The following is a 25784-nucleotide window of genomic DNA, read 5'->3' on the forward strand; positions in this document are numbered from 1 at the left end:
GATGTATCATGGCATATATAGAATGCTAGACTTGGATTAAATGAACATAAATTAGGTCAGTGTGATCAGTGCTTCATATGCTAGAATTGGGAGGGTATTTATAACCCTTATATACATCAGCAATGTAGGAAAAACTGTACTTAGAAGCTGGTTCAGGAATGAATTTTAAATTCATCATCTGTAAAATAGAAATAAACAACATATAAATATATATATATAATATATGCATACATGCATATATGTAATAACTTTCTCACAGTGTTGTTTTAAGCCCTAAATAAGGCATATAAATAACTCTGTAAATCTTAGCATGCTACAAAGCATAACTATTGTTATGGAAAAGGTTGTGCAGAAACCTCAGAGAAAAATTGTAGTCCTTTGCTCTGGGGAATATATAACTTCTTTGTGTACCTTTTGGAGTAGTATGCAAAATGACTATAACTAACCATCACATATACATAGCCAGGTGTGATTCCATGTTTGATGCTTCTGTTTAAGATTAAACCCAGGGTTTTTCCTCCTCGTTGGCCAGCATACATGATTTTTGCTATTGCTATTTTGTCACATCACACTCTTTGTGATCCCAGGGATCACATGAAGAGTATGTTCATGAAGTTTTCTTGGCAAGGATACCAAGTGGTTAACTTCTCCAGTAGATTAAGGCAAACTGACTTGTTTAAGGACACACAACTGAGTCTGGATTGAACTCATATTTTCCTGACTCCATTCCCAGAGCTCTACCATTGAGCCATGTACCTGATCTATGTATATGATAGAATTGGGCAAAATATTTCTTGGTTTACAAATATGTAGTTTACCATCTGATGTATCTACACAACTCACTGACAGATTGGTATTTTATATGTTGTACTTTTCAAAAAAAATTTTAATGCATCTATTGAGATAATATATGGCTTTATATGTTTTTGTTTTTAGTATGATTAATTATATTTATTATTTTCCTAATGTTGAAACATCCTTGCATACTTGGTCATAATGTATGATTTCATGGAAGTATTATAGTTTAACAAGAATTCATTAAATTTTAAAAAATCAGTATTCATTAATATCAGTTTCTAGTTCTTCTGAGCTTTATGCTTCCCTAGTTTAACTATCAAGTCTATTTTTGAATGGCAAAAGTCTGATAGAGTTCCTTTTCCTGCCTCAATTTTTGAAAATAATTTGGGCAGAACTGGTCCTATTTTTTCTTTAAAATTTTGATAGAATTCGTGTGAATCCACCAGAATCAGGAGGTTCCTCTCCAGCACTTTTTCCCCTTTGGTAATTCTATTTCCTTTTCTGAAAAAGATCTCTATTTGTTTTTCAGTTAGTTTGGATATTTTAGAAAATATCCTTATATTTCTTATGTATCCTCAGTTTTATGTACAAACATATGAATTTTTATAAGCATGAAGCTACATAATAGATTCTGACAATTCTGGCTTTGTTGTGATTTCACCTGGTCCTTTGCTATTTTGTTGATTTGATTTTCTTCCTTTTTCATATGTGATTGGTTAAAGATATACATTTTTATTAATCTTTTCAAAGATCCAGTTTTTAGTTTTGTTTGTCATTTCTATAGTATTTTTAGTTTCCAGTTTTTCTATTTTTCCCCTCTAATTTTGATTATCTCCTCTGCTTATTTGTTGACTTTCTAATTTTAAGAATTATGTAGTTCAGTTAATTAATATTCTTTTCCATATTGTCATTATATGTTTTGGTGATATATTTTTGCCTCAAGGACTTCTTTAGCTGCATCCCAGACATTTTGGCATGTAATTTTCTTTTAGAAAATTACAAATTGTTTGTAATTTTGATTACTCATTGTTTAAGATTTTATTTTTATGTCTCCATTTGGGTCTGTGTCTTGTTTTGCTCTAAACTGAGTTCTGTTTTTCTTGTAGTAGGGTCTATAAAAATACTATTTATTTGCAATATCACTGTATTATAACATCATTTACTTTTATAAAAAGTTTTGATTTCTTAAACAAATTCAAATTGTTTTCTTCCGTATAGCTTGCTCTCTTTAATGACTTTGTAGCTCATAAGTTAGCAGGATCAGGTCCTCTACTTTTAAATTCTTTCCATATACCCCAGAGAAAAGGACCTTGCAATGGACACTTTTTTCTTAATGTACACTTTCTCTTCAGTCTCATTTTTTTGTAATTTTAACTCACTGATCTGGGCATGTGCTCCTATTCCTCAAGAAACTGTATTGTTGCGGAAATTGCCTCCATAAGAATGTATCCCTTTCAGATCTCAGATTAAGGCCACAAAGGGTAAGGATAGAAAGAACGAGATATAAGGGTGTGAATCTGTAATTTATCATGAATCAGAGATTTTCAGTAACCCATTGGTATAGGAAATAATGTTATTTTATAGATTGCCTCCTCATCTTTTCATACCACCTATTTTGGTAGGCTGACTGGAGAAACCCCAGAACTTTTTGATTATTATTGGGTAAACGACCATTGATTTCTTGGTTATAACAGAAGATTTAGGAAACCATGGTAATAGGGGACCCAGCCTAAACCAAAGAGTTTGTTAGAAACTAAGACTGAACCATTGTTTTTTCAAGTTCTTCCTGGGAGAGGGCAAACATCATAGGGAGCTGGAACCAGAAGGGTTGGTGAAGGCTACAACTGTCAATGAGCAGCAAGCAGAGCAGATAGACCTATTCAGCATAGACATTATACACTGTCTGCAAATCACCAGAGAATGGGTAGTGTTCTCAAATCCTTGATAAATTTATGTGATTTCAACAGGATCATGGGGATTTTGAGAGATTGATATTGGGAAAATGATATATTGACTCATGGAATTTTAGAAATATACAATAGTAAAAGATAGAGAGAAATTTAATTTTGGTGGCTCTCTGTTGCATGAAAAAATGGCAAAATTGGTTGAGCAATTTAAAAAAAATTATAGAAGGATGAGGTATTTTGGCTGCAAAAGTAGAATATGATATGTGTCCAATGAAGAACTCACAAAATCCACATTATGGACTCCAGGTATTTTCAAGATGAGTCATAGAAAATTACTCTTTTTGTGAAAGGTTGCTTAGCTTTCCATCTTACAGGGCATGGATGGATCAAAAAATTGGACTTCTTGGGCTTGTTCTTTGATGGCAGAATAACCTACAGCTTCAAACCAGCTGCAAATAAGTATTTTCAGAAACTGCAGAGAATGACTTTCAATTAGCTAAGGAGAGTGACTGAGAGCAGAATAGCAGCAAGGATGAAAAAAAGAATATCAGATTGAATAAAATTCATGGAAAGAAACTGCATTAAGTTAAAGGAGGAGAGGAAGAGAGACACCGATCCACAGAGAAGAGAGGGGCAGACAGACACACAAACAGGCAGACAAGAGACAGAGACAGAGACAGAAAGACAGAAAGAATGAAAATTGTATGTTTAAAAAGAGTAGCAAAAGGTTTCAGTCAGAAATGTCCAGCCTAGGAGTAAGTGATACAAAATACTTCCAGCATGCAGATCAAAGTTGTGTGCTTAGTAGCATTGTTATTAGAGATTGGATGAAGGATACCTAGAGCTTTTGGCTGTCTTACTCTGACCTTTGACTGGCATGATTTGTATCAAGAGGGCAACATTCAAACCATATTCTAGATAAGGAACTGAAAATTTTCATTTTACTTGCACTAGCTGAAATTTCTGAACACAGAACTCCACACCCATAGGAGGCAATTGTAAAATCCCCATATAAATAGTTTGAGACCAAATAAAGCACCACTAGTCTTCCAGAAGAAATTAGAATCCGGCCTTGACGCAAAGTCCTCATTAATGAAGTAAGGTTAGAAAAATAGTGAGCAGAAGAAGGTAATGACCATAAAGAGGTCATCCAGAGATGTATGAAATAAAAATCCAGGAGAAAATCCACAACATCTATAAGCAAAATCTCAAACAAAAAGATTGCTTTACTACAAGCATTAATGAAATCCCTGAAAGAAATGATGCAAGAGCTTAAAAATAATATTACAAATTAAATGAAAGCTCTAGGGAAAATAATTTAAAATGAAATGAAAGCTTTAGAGGAAAGAATAGAAAGTATAATGAATAACTTAGTATAGGAGGTACTAAAACCTAGCCAAATGCACAGCTTCCTTGATAGTTAGAAGAATGAGTCAAAAAGAAATCTGTGACTCCATGAAGAACAACAAAAAACAAAACCAGAAAGAGAAGAGATCCTTACTTAGATGTAGCAAGAGTTTTTCCCATTCTCTTTCTGAACAAAAAAACCCAAAAAACAAAACAAAACAAAACAAAGAAAAACTCTAGACTGATACATCCAGATTTTTTTTAATAGATATGGTGCAAGTTATCTATATTTTAGCAAAATATTTGACAAAAACTCTTGTATTTTTATTGTGGATTTAGGCTAGAAATTAATCTATTTGCTGGATTTTGAACTACTTGAATGACTATATTCAAAAACTGTTAAAAGCTAATGTCAAATTGGGGTAGAGCCAAGATGGGAGAGTGAAGTGTCACAACTGTCACACTTCCCCCAAAAACTCTCTTATGAAATGAGCACAGAAAACACCGAATCAAATTCTGAGCAGAAAAGTCAACAAAAAATTAGAATAAATCTCTGTTCTGGTCCAAAACAGTTTAGATAGACAGAGAAGGAAGTCTGCAGATACTAGGGTGGGCATGTAAGTTCCACCAGCTGGGGGCTTTGCAGGTAGAAGCTGCAGCATCAGAAGCAGAATTACTGGTATACCCAATGCACAGGAATGGTAAGGTGACTGATTAGCTGGTCAGAAAGAGATTCTAGGAGACCCTTGTGCTATCCCTGGGCATAGAACTTGCAACATTTAGCAGCTAAAAAGCCCATCACCCAGTTCTGAGTACCAATTTTGGGGCTAAAAGGAGTGGTCCCAATCACAAGGAAGCAGGATTCCTACCTGGGTTATCAACATACAGAGAGGGAGGGCAGTGACTAGATCTCTCCATAGATCACACTACCTGGAAGCACTGAAAACCCATAGGCTGCTCTACAGAAACTCAGGCCAGCTATCCACCTCACAAGTGATCAGAGCTCAACTCAAACATAAAGTTAAAAAAAATAGTCTGGACAAATGAATAAACAATAAAAATCCTGGCCATAAAAATCTTCTATAGTGACAGGGAAGTTTAAGACACAAATTTTAAAGAGCAAATCAAAATAGTAGAGGGGAAATTGGGGAAAGAAATGAAAACAATCAAGAAAACTATGAAAAGAGAACAGTTAAAAAGAGGTATAAAACCTTACTGAAGAAAATAACTCCTTAAATATTAGACTTATCAAGTGGAAGTTAATAATTCTGAGACATCAAGAAACAACGAAGAAAAACTTAATATTAAGTTGAATGAATGTTTCTATTACAGTATTCTAGGGATCTGACATTGTCTTTATTAAGCACATACTTTGTGCTAGTTACTATGCTAAGTCCTAGGGATATGAAAAAAAGCAAATGACTGGCCCTACTTTGAAGGCACTCATAGTTTAATAAGGGGAACGGTATTCAAACAACTGTGTCCAAAGAAAATAATGCTGAATCAATTAGAGATTATCATTTGAATGAAGGTGCTAAAATAAGAGGTTTCAGGAAAGACTTCATATAGAATAAGAAAATTTATCTGAGGTTTGATAGAAGCTAGGAGGGCTCAAATTTATTTAACATTTTTGTCAATGACTTGAATAGATAAATACATAGTCTCATTGTTAAACTTTCAGGAACCACAAAGCTGTAAGGAAAAGTTAACTAATGACTGAAAAATTCAAGATAAATTTGAAAGACTAAAATGTTGGGTCTAATTTAATAAAATGTCAAGGATTTATAATTTCTTTAGTATAGAATTTCCTCTACTGATGCAGATGCAACCTTATCTATAACTGACATTTTAAAAAAATTTCTCAGACTGAGAGGTTAATGGACTTTTCTATTTTCATACAATTAATAAATAGGTCAGAATTTGCACCAATGTAAATAATGTAAATAAATAAGCATCAGGATATTATCCATTATATATTCTATTTCTTACAAGATGAAATTTTAAAATAGGATTAAATATAGCATTTTACACTTGATTTAAACCCCCCCCCAACAATTTGAGAAGTAAAAGATGAGAGAAATATGACTAGATAATAATTCATCTGAAAAATCTCTGACAGTTTTAGTGGATTATAAACTTAAGTTTATAAGTATCCATCAAAGGGGAAGATCATCAGACAAGTCAAAGTTTTACTTGGATTTAAAGCTAGAGTACATACTGGATAGTACTGAATGTACAAACAAGCCAATTTAGTATGAGGCTATTTTTAAGAGAGTCATAGGATTAAGCTAACACTACAGAAATGATAATCCTATTGCATTCTTCCTTGGTCAGACCATATTTAGATTATAGCATTAATTCTGGGTTCCCACATTTTAGGAAGAATATTGATAAGCTAGAGAATGACCATAGCAATGTGGCTATTAGTGCCTTGAGATCATGTTTTATGAGGATCACTGAAAGGAATGAGGGATATTTATCTAGCAGAGCATAGTAGTAATGTCTTGAAGTATTAAGTATTTGCAAGAGATATTAGACTTGTTTTCTTAGTCCTAGAAGGCATAATTCTGTATCAGAAGTAGATGTTTCAAAGGCAGATTAAAATCTTGATAAAAGGAAAGGCTTCCTAATAGTATAGTGGATATTTTGTTGAAGATACTCTTGTTCAGTTCTTGGTTGGTTTAGATGCCATCTTAGAATTCTCTTCAACTCTTGAGATTCAAAGATGTTTCTAAGCCTCCAACAAAAGACTTTTAGCTATTTCATAGATTTGTTTTTATTTAAAGTTAGAAAAGACTTTAGATATTACTTGGTTCTGCTATATAAAAGTAAAGTAGAAATGGATCCATCTATGTCCTATATTGACTTAGAAAATGATCAATTAGCATCATCTATGTTGAATTATATTTTTATTTTTATTAAACAATTCCCAATTATGTTTTAATCTGATTCTCACCCTACATTGGACTTTTTCTGGTCATATCCAGATTTTGATACCTTTGATACAGTCCAATCAACTTACTTTGTAGATTTGTATAATATTCAGGCTAGCTTTCTGGAAGTCCTTTGGACAGGCCTTGGTCTCAGCGGGATAGACATTATGAGAATGGTCAGGAATACAGTCTAGTCTTTATTCTGGCCCAGTCTTGAGCTTAGTGGAGGAGTGCAGGAGGCAGGAGAGCCACCAGGAGGATGGTCAAAAATGGAATGTCTCATTTCCCGTCCTTCTCAACCCTTAAATACCCTGGTATGATTACATCATTACAGCATACTACGTAAGTGCGAACTAGAAAACCATTACATAACCATGCTAAGTACTAATTATATGTATACTAAAGAACCATCATCTTATCAATTCCACTGAGTTAACACCTTGTTGTAAGTATCCTTGTTTCAAGTATACTTCTCCAAAGTTTCTGCCCTTTACAGATTAGGAAACTGGGGTCCATAGTCTATTGCTCACATATCTACTTGCTCAAATACAAAATGAAGAGGTTGAACTAGGTGATCAACAAGGTCCCTTTGACCTTTAAATTTACAGTGATTTGCCCAAGGTCAAACAATAGGTAATAGAGTCACAAAATTAACCCAAATCATTTGACTTCTATTCCCATGCTCCTTTTCTCTAAACCTTGGAATTTAGCTTTATCTTGCTTTTTTTTTCTTTTTTCTTTTAACCTGTATATCTTTATTTCCTAATCAGGTTTTAAATTTTAAAAAATTAACTTATACCAAGTTAAAACCTTTTCAATCTTAACACAGGCAAGGGCAAGGCACATATCTCTATGCTGAGACTGGCACTAAATATGTTGGTAGTTGGTTAAATGGACAACAGGAGGGAGCAGGAGAATTCATTCATCTCAACCACAGATACCAGGGCAAGTTCGTAAATAAAATTGTAAGTAATTTTTTAAAAGTACTAATAAGTACATTAAAATACTCTCATTAAGTATTCTTTAATATATTTAAATTATAAAATAAAAATACTAAAAACTGAAAAAATTTTAAACTATTTTTTTTCAAAATAGTTTTTTTTAGTTTTCAAAATACATACAAAGATAGTTTTCAACATTCACCCTTGCAAAACCTTGTGTTCCAAATTTTTCTTTCTTTCCTTCCTTCCTCCACCCCACAGCAAATAATCAATATAGGTTAAACATGTGCAATTCTTCTAAATATATTTCCATATTTGCCATGCTGCATAAGAAAAATGAGACCAAGAAGGAAAAAATTAGAAAGATAAAAGCAAACAAATAAACAACAATAGCAAAAGTGAAAATATTATACTTTGACATTCAGTCTCTAGTATTTTCTTTGAATGCAGATGGGTCTTTCCATCACAAGCCTATTGGAATTGCCTTGAATCACCTCATTTTGAAAACAGCCAAGTCATCACAGTTGACCATCACATCATTTTGTTGTTGCTGTGTACAGTGTACTCACATTACTTAGCATCAGTTCATGTAATTTTTTCCAGGCTTTTTTCAAATCAGCTTGCTCATCATTTCTTTTAGAACAATAATATTTCATTATGCTATAACTTATTCAGCCATTCTCCAATTAATGGGCATCCACTCAATTTCTAGTTCCTTGCACATGTGTTTCTTTTCTCTTTTTTATGATCTCTTTGGAATACAGATCCAGTAAACTTAAGAATTTTTAAAAATATGGAACCACCCTGTGAAATGACAGTATGATATGATGTATGAAACATTAAGACTTTCTGCCTCATTTTGTGGATCATTATCTTGCCATTTCTATATTATTGATAGAGAAACAAGATGTGGAGTGAGACTTTATAACATCTCAATAACATTTTTCTTACTTTCCTTTTCTTTCTACTTCATTATACCACTTCAAAGACATTAGTCAAGTATTTTACTTTAAATAAATGTTTTCTTCTAAAAAATTGGGAAGTCAAATCTTTATTTTTCATAAAAGATTCTTACACATAAATAATTATAAGTAAACTTTTTAAGTAGTTATTTTATTTTTCCTAATACATGCAAAGATAGTTTTCAACTTTCATTTTTGCAAAACCTTGTGTTCCAATTTTTTTTTCCCTCTCTATCCTCTCTTTTCGCAACACAGCAAGCAATCTGATAATAGGTTAAACATGGGTAATTCTTCTCAACATATTTCCCTATTCATCATGCTTTGCAAGAAAAATCAGAACAAAAGGAGAAAAAAGAGAAAGAAAAAAACAAACAACAGCATAAAAGGTGAAAATACTATGCTTTGATCTATATTCAGTCTTTATAGTTTTCTCTTTGGATGAGGATAGCACTTTCCATTCCAGGTCTATTGGAATTGCCTGAAAATAAACTTTTTTATTTCCCTTATATTCTTTGAAAATCAGCATCTCTCAGGGATGTTCCCAATTTTGTGACAGACTGAGTGACCACAGCAAAATAAAACAAATAAAATAATCACAATAAAAAAGCTATGGAAAAAACATTCACATAAACTCAAAAAGTCTTCTGAAATAGCAGCAGAAGACTCAATGATTTCACTCCCCTTATTGCACTCAGTGCATCTGATTCTTTTAAGTTTTGGCTGAAAGTATCTTCAACCTCATTCCTCTTGACAGTAACTCAGTCTGATCCTTTCATGCCCATTCCTTAATGGAGGAAGTAGAATAAATCTGCCCAGCTTTGAAATAAAGAAAGAAACCAATTAGGGATATAAAAGAGACTGAACAGTACAACGCCAAATAGAGAAGAAGGGAATGTATATGTAGAGATGTGATCATCTTTCTCATTTGAAGTTTTTCTGTAGTATGCATCCAGATAGAATCTGTACCTACTTCATAATGAGGTCATTGCAGATGTCTACCCTCTATGATATGAGCAGGAAAAAATCAATGATAGTAGATCTGAAAGGCATCAAAGAGCAAAAGAGCCAGGCTCACTGGTGCATGAAACAGAATAGGCTCAAAGAAAAAAGAGTAAGGGTAGATAATAAATTTAGTTGTATACAGTTAAACTACTAATACAATTCACAAAGAGGGAAAAATTAGCAATCTGGATACAATCAATATGCAATGAAAGAGGAAAATCTTCAACGAAAAAAAAGTGAGAACATAATACTTTTGGAATGTCCTGAAATAATGGAGCAATAACCGGAAAAATTAATATTCCAAAGAAGAAATAAAGATGAAATTAATACAGAGAACAAAGCTATCAAAAAAGAAAGAAAATTTGAAACACAGCAAGGAGAATCTCTTCAAAAGCATAAAGGCTTTGAAAAAGAAAATGGGTAGGTTTGAAATTCAAAAATCCAGGAATGGAAGATAATTTGAACAGAATCAAAAGATAATAGGGGAAAATGTGATCTCCTTAACTATCCAGAAAAACTGACTTTGAAGGTAGAATGTATAAGGTAACCATAGATTGCCTGGAACAATACAATGAATATACTGAATATCACCCTGCAGGAAATAATAAAAGAAAATTGCTCAAAAGTGTTAGAAATGGGGCAGAAGTATAGATAAAAAGAATCTCTAGTTCACTAAAAGAGGGAAACACAAATTTGTATAAGGATTGTGTTAATTAAATGTTAGAATTTCAATGTTTAAATAATTGTGAATTTTCAGTTAGAAAATTTCATTTTTTGGGTCTCAGTTAATCAAGTCAAAGTTACTACAATGCTTTACTATTTAAAGATAATTCCTCTTCCTTTTGGATCTCATGTAAGCTCTCCTACATCACCAGGACTTTCCTCCCTTATTTTGTGTCCCATTGGAATCTAAATCTAAAGCTACTTTTGTCATTGAATGCATAATTCTGACATTTACTTGGGAAGCTCCGTGTTAGAGAGTTTTGAAGTGAGCATTTTGTTCCAATCAAACACTGAATCAGTTTTTAATAGTCAACAGACAGTAAATACAACTTGAACTTGTGTTCTATGTACCTTTCAGTGATTTGTGGCTCTAAAAATATAATCACCTCATAGAATTTCATTGTGAAAGACTGTCTGTTTTCTTCTTATATTATTATTTGTCATGAGGTATATATATATATATATATATATATATATGTGTGTGTGTGTGTGTGTGTGTGTGTGTGTGTGTGTATATATGTATGTGTGTCTATACAAACGCATATGAACATATATATCTATGTGAGTAGATTATTCTCATCAAGATTTTTTTAGAAATGAGAAAGCAGGTATGAATTAGTAATTGATTTCTATTTTGTTCCTTTCTTAAAATTGCAAAATCACCTGCAACCCCTCACCCTCATTTGCTATTTTTTTCTCTTTTACTCCTCAGCTTCTTTAACATTTAGTCACCTCAAGCATAGATTTCCCCTGTATATTTGGTTTGTTCCAGCTACTAGAATGCCATCTTTGTTTTATTTAATGCCACTGATATTATTTCATATAATACTAATAATAGCTAATATTTATATAATACTTTAAGGTATCCAAAATACTTTATACATATTATCTCATTTGATCATATTGAGCTGTGATATTAGAATTTAAAGATTGTATATTGTAACATGCCCTCCTAGCAGTTACAATTACTAGTCTATCCTATGACCAACAGAGTACCTTTGACCACTGACCTTTGCAGTGTCAACTCTACCTGGCTCACCTCATCTGAGGCCTTCAAAGGTCTCTGGCCACTATTTCTTGAACCTATAGTTTAATAACTGGTAGTACTCTCAAGAACAGCCATGTGTAATCTTAAAAGCCTTTATTATACCTACTCACATAATGCCCTGACTTGTGAGCTCCCTAGTGAACACGTGGTCTGAAGAGCCACGTGTTCACTACCAAACTCCTTACCTCTCTGGCTATCCATCAGCTTGGCTCAGCTACCCCAGGGTAGGGAGCCAGGTTAAAGAGAGCGACTGGCTGCAAGCAGTGGGCTTTAAAGGACTTGTGAGGTCACACACACAGCCAACCAGCGAGAGAGCCATTGCCCATAATGAAGCTATCTTAATATGGCCAGGATCCCACCCACAGGGCAGTCCTATATCCACAGAGATTACTTCTGGGCCATTCAAATCTCCTGTTGCACTGTGGCTGTCCATTTAAAGGACCCTTACAGTATATGTCTTCCATTGTATAGATAAAGAAAATATTGGCAGACATATTGACAGGTCTTTTATACCTTTTGGCAGGTTTATTTTTCCAATTAGTTTTATAATTAGATGTTCTTTGTATGATCTTTACTGTCTAGATCTCATGAAAATTTGGATAAAATTCTTTACAGATAATTTGTCAAATTCCTTTGCTGATTGCAAAATAAATATAAAAACATTAAGTCTATTTAATGGTTACAAAGTAGTAATGATGAGAGTTAGCATTTATGTCACTTAAAGGTTATATTATATTTATATTGTATTTTCAGAAAGACTTTGGAAGACAGGTTCTATTATTATTTTCAAAATGTTTCATAAAGAAATATTATATTGTATCATTTATTGCATGATTGTTCTTCAAGTGTCTCAAATACAGATTTGGCATTTTGCACATTTTTTTCCTTTTTCTCTAGATTTTGAACTTTAATATAAAATATAGAAATCCTTAGTAATTCTGAACCTCTTAGTCTGAAAATCATGATCTTTTAATCATGTGATAAAATTGAACTTTACAATCAGTTAGTTGCAGAAAATATTTGCTTAGAAAATCAATGGTGTCAAGATTATTTAGGACACATCTTATTTATTTGATAAAACTGTGTTTTGAAATCTTCTTAAATATATATATATATATATATATATATATATATATATACACATTTTTAAAAAGGGGTGTCTAGGTATACCAGCCCTGGAGTCAGGAGGACCTGAATTCAAATCTGACCTCAGACATTTAATGTAGTTGCTGTGTGACCCTGGGCAAGTCACTTAACCCCAATTGCCTCAGCAAAAAAAAAAAAAAAAAAAAAAAAAAAAAAAAAAAAAAAAAAAAAAAAAAGAAAAGAAAAGAAAAGAAAAGAAAAGAAAAAGATGTACATTAGTCCTATCCATTTACTTAGTAAAGAATTCAATTTTGTGACAAACATTAATTAATAAAAGTAACCAATATTTAAGATCTTACCTCTCCTAATTGTTCCAGATTGTTAAAATTGTGCTATGGTATGTTCTAGGAGAGGCAGTGTGATACAGGGAATAGAAAGGGTCAGCCTTGTAGTTATAATGTCTAGGGCTCAAGTTCTGCCTTTCACACCAAATGACTATATGAACATGGTTAAGTCACTTAATCTATTGGTGTCCCCGGCAACTCTCTAAGACCATATAGATAAGAAATTTCTACATTGAAGAAATTACAAGTCTGGGCAAAAACAATTATAAAGTATACATTATTTACGTTGTAAATTGAACCATCATAATTGTAGCTAATTTTTTTTTATCTTTTCTGCATAGCCACTAGGCCCTGGAAAGTATATTTTTGATATTGGATGTGAACAGCATGGTGAATATAAACTTTCAGATATGGTAAGTTATATAGCAGAATGTAATTAATTAATACATTTTTAGGTAACACAGAATGCCTAGGTATAGTGCTTCCATAAAATCAGAAGTGGTAAGACTAAAAACCTTAAGACAACTTTGGGAAACAGCCCACCTTTTAGTTTATTTTAATTTAGAAATAGAAAATTAAGATATTTATGATATTAACAAACACCTATAGTTTGTTGTTAAAATCCAATCTGTCTTGCATGTCAAAATTAAGCAATCAATATTTATCAGAAAAAGTTTGAGTATTAAGTCTTTGAAGATTCAAATGAAATTTTCAATTATTTATTTCACCATTATTGCTCTGTTAATTGGTACTAATCATTTCAAGACTCTAAGTGATGACATATCAAAACATCCATTTATTTTTCATAAATAGTAAGAATTAGTCAGACTGATGCAGCCAATAATTAAAATTATCCAGCTACTATATTTCAGAGTTAAATTTGTCTTGTGTATGTATTGCATGCATACTATATTTAATATAATTCATATCTATGTAGTTAATATCTATCATATCTTGGTACCATATTGATCATTTTCCCAGCCTGTTAACTTTTTTTATTTAACCAATGTCACTAAATTATTCAATCAACAACTCCTTGTATAGAGAAGGTAGTATTTACAGGGAAGATAAACCAGAAATCCTTTCAGTAAGATGAAGGGTAAAGCAATATATCTATTATTGACACATTTTTAGAGGCAGATCTAATTCAAGTAATTTCTTATAGTTCTGGTTAGAGGTTTTTTTTTTTTTTTGACAAAATGAGGCACTCATTTTGGATCATTGAACAGTAATTGAAAAAGAGATTTACTCTGTCATAATACAATAAGAATTTGAAGCAAAAATACAGGAGCAATTTGGTACATTTAGCCTCTTTTTTTCTTATGGAAAAATGTCTGGGACAATAGGACAAAGTTACTTCCGTAATCTTGAGCATCCATGAAGTCCAAGAGCACTAAGTCTCCTTATGCTCTTAGGTGACTAGAAACTATCAGGGAAACTTGGCCAATCAGGTCCTTGAAGCAACTTTGTTATCTTTTAGGAAAAGTGAATACCTGTCAAAACAAAGGAGGAAGAGTCTGGGCTTACCTCATGTTGTGGGGGAATACTGATTCACACCATTACGATATATGTAACTAGAAATGTTGGATGTAGCAATGAGATAATTGAAAGAATAAATATAGAAACAGAGAAAACAGGCAGCCACATGGCTCAATGGATAGAATGCTAGCCCTAGAGTCAGGAGAACTTGAGTTCAAATCTTGTCTCAGACACTAGCCATGTGACCTTGGCAAATCATTTAATCCAGTTTATCTTAGTCTCCTTACCTATAAAATGAATTGGAAAAGAAAATGTATCTTTGCCAAGAAAACCCAAATGGGGTTATGAAGAGTCAGACCTGACTAATCCATTAAACAATGGAAGAGTTGCTTTTTTCAGATGATAGTCTACTTAGAGAACCCTAGCAAATCAACTGAAATTTGTTGAAACAATCTTAGCATACAGATCTTTTGAGTCATTAGCATTTCTGTCTATTATATTCCATAAAATCCAGTAGGAAGAAATATGAAGAGAAATTCTATTCTAAGTAATTATAGAATGTATAATATATTTTCCAACTGACATAGAAAAACTATAAATACAACAACAGGATACTCTTTACCCAAATAAGGACAGACTTATCTAATTGAAGAAACATTAATTGCTTGTGGATAGAAGAGAATATAAAAATCATGACAATGTCACATAAATTAATTTGTTTATCCAATATCATGTCAATCAAACTGCCAAAGGACTACTTTGAAATAATAAGAAATAATAACAAAAGTAGTATGTAGAAACAAAAGATAAAGTATCTCAAAGAAAATAATGAAAAAAAAAGTTTGTAGGAAGAGATCTTAGAATACTTAGTCTCAAATAATACTACAAAGTGATAATCATCAAGATGATGTGCTGTTTAAAAAATATACAAACAAATATAGTGGCATACTGTTTGATCATTCCACATACCTCAGCTACTGCAATAGTTATTCATTTGATTAAAAACTATTAGAAAAACTGGCCTGACAGAAATTAGGTCTAGACCAATAGCTACTTCTGGACATCAAATTAAATTATAAATGCATATATAATCTAAACAGCATAAAAATTAAATAAGCAAAAGAAAAAATACCTTTCTTCTCTATGACTTGAAGAATTCATGAGCAAAAAAAGGCATAAGAGAAAATCATAGGAGATTAAATGGACAATATTAATTACATAAAATTAGCAGGTTTTCTTCAAACAGAACCATACAACTAAAATTATAAAGAAACTGTGAAATAACATTTGGAGCAGGATTTTCTGATAAAGGTTTCATTTCCAAGAAACATTTATTCAAAAATTTTAAGAGCCATTTTGGAGTCAGAAAAACATGTTAGAATCCAACCCCAGACACATATTAGCTTTGTGACCATGGACAAGATATTTAACTTGTGTCTACCATATTTTATATTCCCTTTTTCATTTGTAATATGCAGCTAATGACATCTACTTCATAGATTGTTGTGAGGATAAAATCAATATTTATAAGTGCTTTGAAAACTTTGAAGCACTATATTAATGCTAGATATTTATTATTACTGTAAAATTGAGTAATGGCCAAAGAATATGAAAAGGCAAGATTCTTTCCCAAAATTTTTTACAAAAGAAAAAACCCTCCCTTGTCCCACCCCCCAGCCAAAAGCAATACAGATCCTTACATTAGCCATGTCCAAAAAAGTTATCTGTCTTTCAACATATGGTTCCATTGCCTTTTTTGTTAGAAGGTGAGCAACATGTCTTGTTCTCTGAAGTTGTAGTTACTGTATTTTTAATAATTCTTAAGAGTTTCAGAGTTGTTTTTCTTTTTCCATTGTAATTTTATTCTCCTGGTTTTCCTCATTTCACTCTGAATCCGTTCACACTAGTATTTCTATTTCCCTGAATTCCATTCTTTTTATCTTTTCTTACTGAAAATTTCTCTACATTTATCTGCCATAATTTATTTAATAATTATCCAAATAACAGGTATCCCTTTATTTTTCCTTATTTTTAAAAAGTGCTGCTATGGATATTTTTGTGCATATGGGTCCTTTTTCCATCTTTAAACCCTTTTTTTTGGGGGGGGTATGAACCTGACAATAATAGTTAAGTCAAAGGATATATACAATGTATAATTTTTTGAGTATCATTCTAAATTGCTTTCAGAACAAATGTGCTATTTCATAGCTCCACCAACTATGCATTAGCACATGTTCTCCAACAATTTCTATTTTCCTTTGCTTAAATGATGAGTATAAAATAGGGAACTTAGAGATTTCAGGTTCTCAGCATATTTGGACTAAGATCAAGTTAAGTAAGACAAATTTATTGCCTCAAAAATTTTATTATATATTCCACAACTAAAGAAAAATAATAAGCTTTTATGGTTGCATATATTTACTTTCATAAATATTTTTCTGCCACGGTTAAATAGAATTTTCTAGAATTAAAAAAATAAGCATTTATAAAAATTGAGATTTTTTTTTTACATTTCCCTTATAATCTTCCTTCTCTTTCTTCTACCCTTTTCCTTAGAATTATCTAAATAATGTGACTTCATAACTCAGTAATGCCATAAAATCCCATGAAGTAAACTATCTAAAAGTTAACCATTTTTGTTTCCTTTTTAAGACTTTATAACTGCCCAAAGACTTTATTTCAATAAGTACTTGTTGCCATTACTTTGTTGAGCAGTGGGGAGGAGAGAACTAGTATCTTTTTCTAGATCTTATTCTTTTGTAGTTAAAATAATATATATATTTCAATTTAAATTAGGAAAGAGTAGAAGAGGAAGAAGAAGAGGAAGCTTCAATTGCTGTTCCAAAATGGAAAGCTAAAAGCATTACCCCATTAGAACTCTGGAAGCCAACACCTGTTGAAGAACCCCCACAACTTGATGTGCCACCACTACCAGAAGAGGCACATACTTTGTCAGAAGGTAATTAATGTGCCCAAATTAGTAAAGTTAGGGAAACAGTTTTCAAACTCTTCAGAAATCCATCAAAATCCTGTAGCCTGCTCTGAAAAGCAGCATAATCTGGTTTTATATCAATTATATTTTTTCTGTCATTATATTACAGTAGGTGAAACAGTTGAAGATATGCAACCTCTTACTGATTATTCGGAAACAGATGACCTTGAAACACTAATAAAACAGGGAGAAGAAATTGAAGAAACAAGGGATGAAAGCAGAGAAGAAAGTAAGAGTTGAAATAAGAAATTCTTATAGATCCTAGAAATAAAAAAAGCAGTTAGTTATCACTAGTTATTAAAGGCTAGCTATTATCACTTACATTATGATCTTAATCACTAATATTATGATCCTAATTATGATTATTAATATTATGATCTTAAAATGAAAAGAAATTCTTTTAAGCATACTATCATTGACAGATATTACATATAGTTGTTTCTTTAGTTCCATCTACTTGTATGACTTCCCTTTCCTTGTGTCCACCAGGGACTCCATTTGTCTGTTGAATGCTAGCTGTGGTCTGAAAACAGCTTTAGTCTCTCTTACTAATAGGTGATATCTTCTGAGAATGTTCATCTTTACCCAGACTTACTGTTTCCAATTCTCCCTAATTTAAATTGAAATATATATTCTCTCAAATATGGTGCCTTCTTCAGTGAGAGCTTAAAGCAGAGAAAAAGCATCCCTTCAGGAAGATTAAAAAAATGATGTGCCATTAGGCTCTTAGCAGAAACAATGGGAAGCATATTGGGAAAATTGCACAAAAAGCAAGGAGATAGTTGGAGGAAGCAAACTGAGCTACAGCTATTGTATGATTCTGTGGGAACATAAATCATGTTTAAAGGGAAGTGATAAGAAATAAAGTTGGACTAATACATTGTTGGTGGAATTGTGAACTGATTCAACCATTCTGGAGAGCAATTTGGAACTATGCCCAAAGAGTTATCAAACTCTGCATACCCTTTGATCTGGCAGTGTCTCTACTGGGCTTATATCCTAAAGAGATCTTTGAGGGAAGGGGACCCACATGTGCAAAAATGTTTGTGCCAGTCCTTTTTGTAGTGGCCAGAAACTGGAAACTGAGAGGATGGCTGAATAAATTATGGCATATGAATATTAAGAAATATTATTGTTCTACAAGAATAATCAGCAGGATGATTTCAGAGAGGCCTGGAGAGACTTACATAAATGATGCTTTGTGAAATAAGTAGAACCAGGAGATCATTATACACAGCAACAACAAGACTATATACAATGATCAATTCTGATGGACATGGCTCTTTCCAACAATGAGATAATTCAGACCAATTCCAATAATCTTGTGACAAAGAGAACCATCTGCACCCAGAGAGAGGATTGTGGGGACTGAGTGTGGATCACAACATAGGAATTTCACTCTTTTTGTTGTGATTTGTTTGAATTGTATTTTTTCTCATTTTTTCTTTTACTTTTTGATATGATTTTTCTTATGCAGCAAGATAATTGTATAAATATGTATGCATATATTGAATTTAACATATATTTTTACCATGTTTAACATATATTGGATTACATGCCATATAGGGTAGGAGGTGAGAAGGAAAAATTGGAACACAAGGTTTTTCAAGGGTCAGTATTGACAAAATTATCTTTGCATATGTTTTGAAAATAAAAAACTTCAATAATTTTTTTAAAAATTGGTAGAGTAGGCTAGAACCAGATTATGATTAATGCTAGGCTAAGGAATATGAACTTCATTCTTTAGTGGGAGAGAGCTATCAAAAGTTTTTAGATAAGGGAGAGGCTTGACCAGGAATTTTTTTTTTTTTTTTTTAATGATGTGAAAGTTGGATTAGAGAGGAGAAAGTCTTAAAGAAGAGATACATCATATTCTTGTTTCCCATGGCTGGAATGTACTCCCTCTTCTTCTCTCTGGCTTCCTTCAAGCCTTAGTTAAAAAAAAAATCACCTTTCACCAAAGCCTGTCCTGGTTTTCTTTAATGCAAGTGCCTTCTCTTTGAAATTATTTCCAATTTGTGTATAGAGGGCCCTCTCCAGGATTGCTAATCTATATATTTCCCACTAAATCCAGATGGCTTCTCTAGCCCTCCTCTCACATAAATCTAATTCACCAACAACAATTTTGCTTATATATAGTTGTTTGCATATTGCCTCCTCACTCAGCTTTAAATTCCTTGAGGAAAAGGGATTTTTTTTTTTTTGGTCTGTTAGTACTTAGCATGGTACCTGGCATAGAATAAATAATAAATGGTTAGTGATTGACAGAGATATCAATTAGAAGGCCATTAAGTAGTCCAGGAGAAAAGTAATGAAGCCTTACTAGGATTATACCTGTGAAAGTAGAGAGAAAAGATAAGTGTAAGAAAATTTTTTTGAAAGGTAATTGGGCTTAAATGACTTGCCCAAAATCACATAGCTAATAAGGATTAGGGGATTGAGGTTGGATTTAAACTCAGTTCCTCTTGACTCCAAGACCAGTGCTCTAATCACTGCATCATCTAGCTGCTCCTAGGAAATGTTTTAAGATCACATTGACAAAACTTGGCAATCACATTGTGAAAGAAAGAAAATATTTGAGGCTGCCCATAGGTTAATCCAGATTACTGGGAGGATAGAATTAGAAAAGTTGAGTATATGAGAGAAAAAGGGTGCCTAATTGTAGACATAGAGTTGTGTTAATAGAGAGCATTTACCTGGAGACATATTGCAGGGCTGAATGTATTTCTGTTCAAAGAGATTGGACATTGGAGTGAAAGGAGCTTTGTAGAACTACATTACTTTTATTTAAATTTTAAAGGCATTATTTTTGTTATAAAAACAAAACCAAAACTTTTTATTTTGTATTATCAAAACCATTCAATTTCTTTTTATAATTTTTTAATGAAAAGAAATCCACCTCTTTTTCTTCTTACCTTCACCCCTAAATTTAGAAAGAAAGAAAAGCAAAATCTTTGTTACAAACTTGCATAGTCAAATAAAGCAAAATTCTACATTGTCTATGTCTAAAAATAAATATTTCACTCTATACTCTAAATTCATTATATATCAGGATATGGGTAAGTATTTGGTCTTGAATCCTCTGGAATTGTGGTTAGACATTGCATTGATCAAAGTTAAGTCAAAGTTATTTGTATAATTTTTTTTCAAATTAGGATATGCTTTTTTCCTCTCTTACCTCTATCTTCCTATTAAGAAATCTCAAGAGAAATAAAATCTTGTTATATGTATATTCAAGCAAGATAAATTCCTGCATTTTCTATTTTTAAAATACCTTATTTTCCACCAATTATATGTAAATCATTTTTTAACATTAAAAAAAATCTCAACTTCTAAATTTCATCCTTCCCTCTCTCCCTTCCTCCCCACACTGAGAAGATAAACAATTTGATATAGGTAATATAAAAATGATCAAGAGAGACAAAGCCTGGGGGGGGGGAGAGGGAGCAGATCATAAATTAGGTTCTGACAAGTGAGGACCATAAATTCTTGAAAACTTGATAACTTAGGAGCCAGGTTATCTGAAATAGAAGATTTCCCCCTTAACTGAGATTAAACATTTACAGTTTATGGCCCTAGAGTAGCCAGCCCTAAATTATATCAGTCCAATAGTCAGGAAGGGGAAGTTGCAATCAGGGGGACTGAGGCAGAACAATTCAGGTAAACTGAAGTAGAACAATTTAGGGAAACTGAGGCAGAACAATTAAAGGAAATTGTGGCATAACAAGTATACAATATTGGTGCTACTATGTACAATGTTCTCCTAGTTCTGCTCTTTTTACTTTGTATATTTTCACATATGTCTGATTCTAGTTTTTTCTGGAACCATCCTGTGTTTCTTATGGTACAATAATATTCCATTATACTCATATACCACAGTTTGTTTAGCCATATCCCAATGTGGACATTGCTTCATTTTCCAATTTTTTGCCACCATAAAAATTGCTGTTATAAATGTTTTCTCTTCCCTTCCCCACCCCCAGCCATTTGAAAAAAATCTCTTTGGAATATAGAACTAGTACTAGTGTTTTTTTTTTTTTTTTTTTTTTAAAGGCAATTGGGGTTAAATGACTTGCCCAGGGTCATATAGCTAATAAGTGTTAAATATCTGACTCAGGGCCAGAGCTTTATCCACTATACCATCTAGTTGCCCTAGTTTTACAATCCTATAACATTTTTTTATCCTGTGTCCTACTTTGACTGTGTCTCATAAATTTTGATATGTTGTCTCATTGTTGTCATTCTCTTTAATTAAATTACTGGTTGTTTCTATGATTTATTCTTTGACCTAACTATTTTTTAGGATTAGAGTATTTAGTTTCCAAAGAATTCTTAATCTATATTTCCACTTCCCTTTATTAAATATAATTTTATTGAATTATGATATGAAAAGAATGCATTTAGTATTTCTGCTTTTCTGCACTTGATTATGAGGTTTTTGTGTCCTAATACGTGGTCAGTTTTTGCATAGGTGCCATGTACTGCTGAGATAAAGGTATATTTATTTCTTTTCCCATTCAATTTTTTTCTAGCATATCTAACTTAAAAAAAAATTCTATTCATCTTTTGTTGTTGTTGTTGTTGTTAGATTTGTCTAGTTCTGCCAGGAGGAAAGTTGAGTGGCCCCACTAATATAGCTTTATTATCTGTTTCTTCCTATAACTCATGTAACATTATCTTTTAAAATGTAGATACTATACTATTTGCTGGATATAGACTTAGTACTGATATGACTTCATGTACCTTTTATATGTGCTTTTATTTTTAGCAAGATAATCTTACCTTATCTCTTTTCCCCTCCTCTTTATCTCCTTTAATGAACTATTTTTTGCTTTTGCTTTATCAAAGATCATGGTTACTACCTGTTTTTTTTTTTTTTTTAATCTTCAACTGAACCATAATTAATACTATTCCAACCCCTTACTTTTACTCTGTATGTATCTACCTTTCAAATGTGTTTCTTGTAAACAGCATATTGTAGGATTTTGCTCCCTGCTTCTATTTTTTGGGTAAGTTCAACCTATTCACATTTATAGCTATCATAACAATCTATTTCCCTCCATCCTATTTTCCCTTTCTTCCTTCTCTCTCTTACCTTTTACCCCATTCTTTCTCACAAGTGTTTTATTTATGATCACTACTTCCCCCAATTTGCCCTCCCTTCTATCAGTAATCTCCACCTCCTATTCTTATTCCCATCCCTTTTTACTTCCCTATAGGGTAAGATTTCTATGTCCAACTGACTATACATATTATTCCCTTTTTGAGCCAATTCTGATTACAGTAAGCTTCAAGTATTGCCTGTCACCTTCACACTTTTTTCTCCATTGTAATTGTAATTTCATGTGTAAAAATTTATCCCATTCTTTCTCCCCCTGCACTCTTCTCCCAGTGCAATACTCTTTATCACACCCTATGTCTATATATACTCTTTCTAATTGTCATTGTAGTGATAAAGTCCTTAACTGGTCCTTCTCAAGGCTGCATATTTAAGCCTATTACTCTGCCCTGGAATGGAAAACAAATTCAAGAATTTGATCCTCCTCTGAGGGCCCACTGCCAGCAGGATCCCAGAAGTTCTGCTATTATACTTATCAGATATTTGCTCACTCCTTCTCCTGTATAGCTGCAGCCTGGACTGCACCTGGTTAGCACTTCTGGCCCTGGCATGCAGTGACTGGAGAGGATCCTTCAGACTTCCCCAGCTCAGCTGTCTACCCTCAAACTGTTCCTAGAGTGAAAATTTCTACTGAGGAGATTGTTGCCTATCCCCTGTTCCCTACCACCTCCCCCCTCCCCCTTGTTTTCTGTTTATTCAGCAGAGTTTATCTTTAATCAGGTCAAACTTCTGCCCTTATAGGTTGGACCTTAAGATCCTTCCCAGTTGTCTTAAGAGGACAAATGCTTTACTCTGACTTTTAATTATTTCTGTAGCTTAAAATTTTGTGGCAATATTTTTATTGTGTTTGTGGGAGAATTTTGGAGAACCTGGTTTTTCCTGTCTTACTCCACCATCTTCTCAGAATCTTTTCTCTGCCTGTTTCTTTTCTAAGTTTTTTTTCTTCACTGATTTTATTTATGTACAAATTTTTGATTTTAGATAATCCAAACTGTTTATTTTACCTTCTATGATCTTCTCTATTGTTTGTTTGGTCATGATTTCTGCTGCTATCTATAGATCTGAAAGAATTTTCCTGTCATACTCTTGATTTTTTTTTTTTTGTATGATGTTCTGTGTTTATGTCTTTTATGTCCTTCTGCTGAAGCCTATAGGTTTTAGATGTTTTCAAAGTGGTGTGATTGAGGAAGAAATCCATTCACTTTTTTGGTCTGTGACCTTCAAATTCCTGAATTATATTGGGATCTATTGGTTTGTGTGTGATTGAATTTCCATAAACTGCTACTGGATTCAGTCACAGATTGCTGGGAGGTTCTGCAGGTTTATAGTGACTGAACTGCTGGCATCCTCTTAGCCTGCCCTTAGTCTACTGTAGGTTTATGTGAACCATTAAAAGTTAGAACTGACCTCACTCTTCATCCCCTTGGGCTCAGAGCCACACAGCTAAGCTCTTTGAATTTATCTTATTCTTTACCCAGTTCTTTGTGACCAAGACTATAACTGATTCTGCCCTGGAACTGGGTAATGGGTGACAGAGCTGGGATGCTCTTTTAACCAGCCCTTACCCCATTATCTGTAGACTTTTCTGTCTGTCTAAGATACCTTGGATGGGAAAAATGACTCACTGTGGCTTTTCTTAGCTTTCCTAATCAGAATTTGGTCTGGCATCCTTTCTAGGGTTATAGTAGAGGAACTAAGGCAAAAAAAAAAAAAAAAAAAATGCTGCCTCCCACTTTATCTTGATTCTGTCCTGCTCTGGGTGATTGAAGGATCATACCAATGACTTGTAACCTAACCCCCCAATATCATGTACTATCGTCTTTATATACTCACTAGTAATCAAAAAGCCTTGTCAGTGGTTTGTGTACTAGTCTCCTAGACCAATGAGAAATTCTCAGGGACAATTTCCCTGCTTCTTAAGGAAAAATTATACTAGTTTACATAGTAGGTACCCTTGAAATTATTGCTGTTGCTACGGTGATGTATATTTAGAAACAGATTTTGTGTATGTGTATTTATCTGCCTTCAACTTTTTCTTTTGGCAAATTTGAGTTCTTTAGTTTAATGGGTAGGAGATGTTCATTTTATCTTCATGTCTCCAGCACTTAGTGCTTGGTAGTGCAATATTTTTTTAATTGAATTGAAATTCAAACTGTCCTTACTAGATGGCTGTGAGAACATAACTAACGTTCATATTTACATATACACATACATGTATACATATATGTGTATACATGTCTGCATCTGTATATATGTGTGTTCTTTTCTGTCTTTTAAAACAGCATACTATTTTATGAACTTTATACCTTGTTCCTTTTATATAGTCTTGGTAAGTAATCACCAATGTCTTGCTAAATAATTTAAGAATTTGAAACAGTTTAAAATTAAACTGTGTCTCACTTTATTTATTTTCCAGTAATAAATGAGGAGGAAGAAGAGGAAGGAAGATGATCAGCATCATCAGATTAAAATAACAGACCAACAGAAAAAGAAAGCATATATTGGACCTATATAGCAATTGAATTTTATCTAGTTTGTAAAATTGGTTTAAATAGTCTAATAAACAGTTTAATGATTAATGATCAGTTGTTTTTGAAATCTTTTTTTTTTTTTTTGCACATTCTTTAAGCTGAAATGTCTTGAATTGATTTTTACAGGCAGCCTATTATGATGATAGGAGCCAACTTGGAATCAGAAGACATGATGTTAAATCCTCTCCCTGCCACCCACAATACAATCTGTTCTCTGGGGCTTTTTGGTTGACCCTCACTTGTATATACAGATCAGGTCTTCTGCCATTTAAAAGAGAACCCTGAGATTCTGAGCTTTTCTAGTACTGGCATTCAGGAGTTTTTGTGTGTTTCCCATTGCTTATAGCAGAATTAATTAGCTTTTATTAAAGGTATTTACTAAGTAGGTATATCAAGAACAGTTACAGAAACAATTCTTCCTCTGACCTGGGAGAACACTATCTTTGTACACACAAGATCCCTGAAGAAGATGGGTTCAAATTTAAAACAGAAAAGTAGTAAGACAAAAATGCAGTGTAATATAGTAATAGAATACTGAGCCCAAAGTCAGGAAGACCTGATTTCAAATCCTT

The 25784-nt window shown here is 32.8% G+C and overlaps 1 protein-coding gene across 1 annotated transcript in view; it reads left to right on the plus strand.

Annotated features, from left to right (window-relative positions):
• The window catches only part of RSPH1 (radial spoke head component 1), a 41840-nt gene extending 16577 nt beyond the window's left edge, over window positions 1-25263 (plus strand). The window contains exons 5-9 of the mRNA XM_074300783.1: window positions 7815-7950; window positions 13433-13504; window positions 17367-17529; window positions 17672-17791; window positions 25098-25263. Coding sequence (XP_074156884.1) covers window positions 7815-7950; window positions 13433-13504; window positions 17367-17529; window positions 17672-17791; window positions 25098-25132 — 526 coding nt within the window. The 3' untranslated portion in view covers window positions 25133-25263. The remainder of the gene's footprint in view (window positions 1-7814; window positions 7951-13432; window positions 13505-17366; window positions 17530-17671; window positions 17792-25097) is intronic.
• The last annotated feature ends 521 nt before the right edge of the window (window positions 25264-25784 follow it).

This window comes from Sminthopsis crassicaudata, chromosome 3 (genome assembly GCF_048593235.1).
Source record: "Sminthopsis crassicaudata isolate SCR6 chromosome 3, ASM4859323v1, whole genome shotgun sequence".
Lineage (NCBI taxonomy): Eukaryota > Metazoa > Chordata > Mammalia > Dasyuromorphia > Dasyuridae > Sminthopsis > Sminthopsis crassicaudata.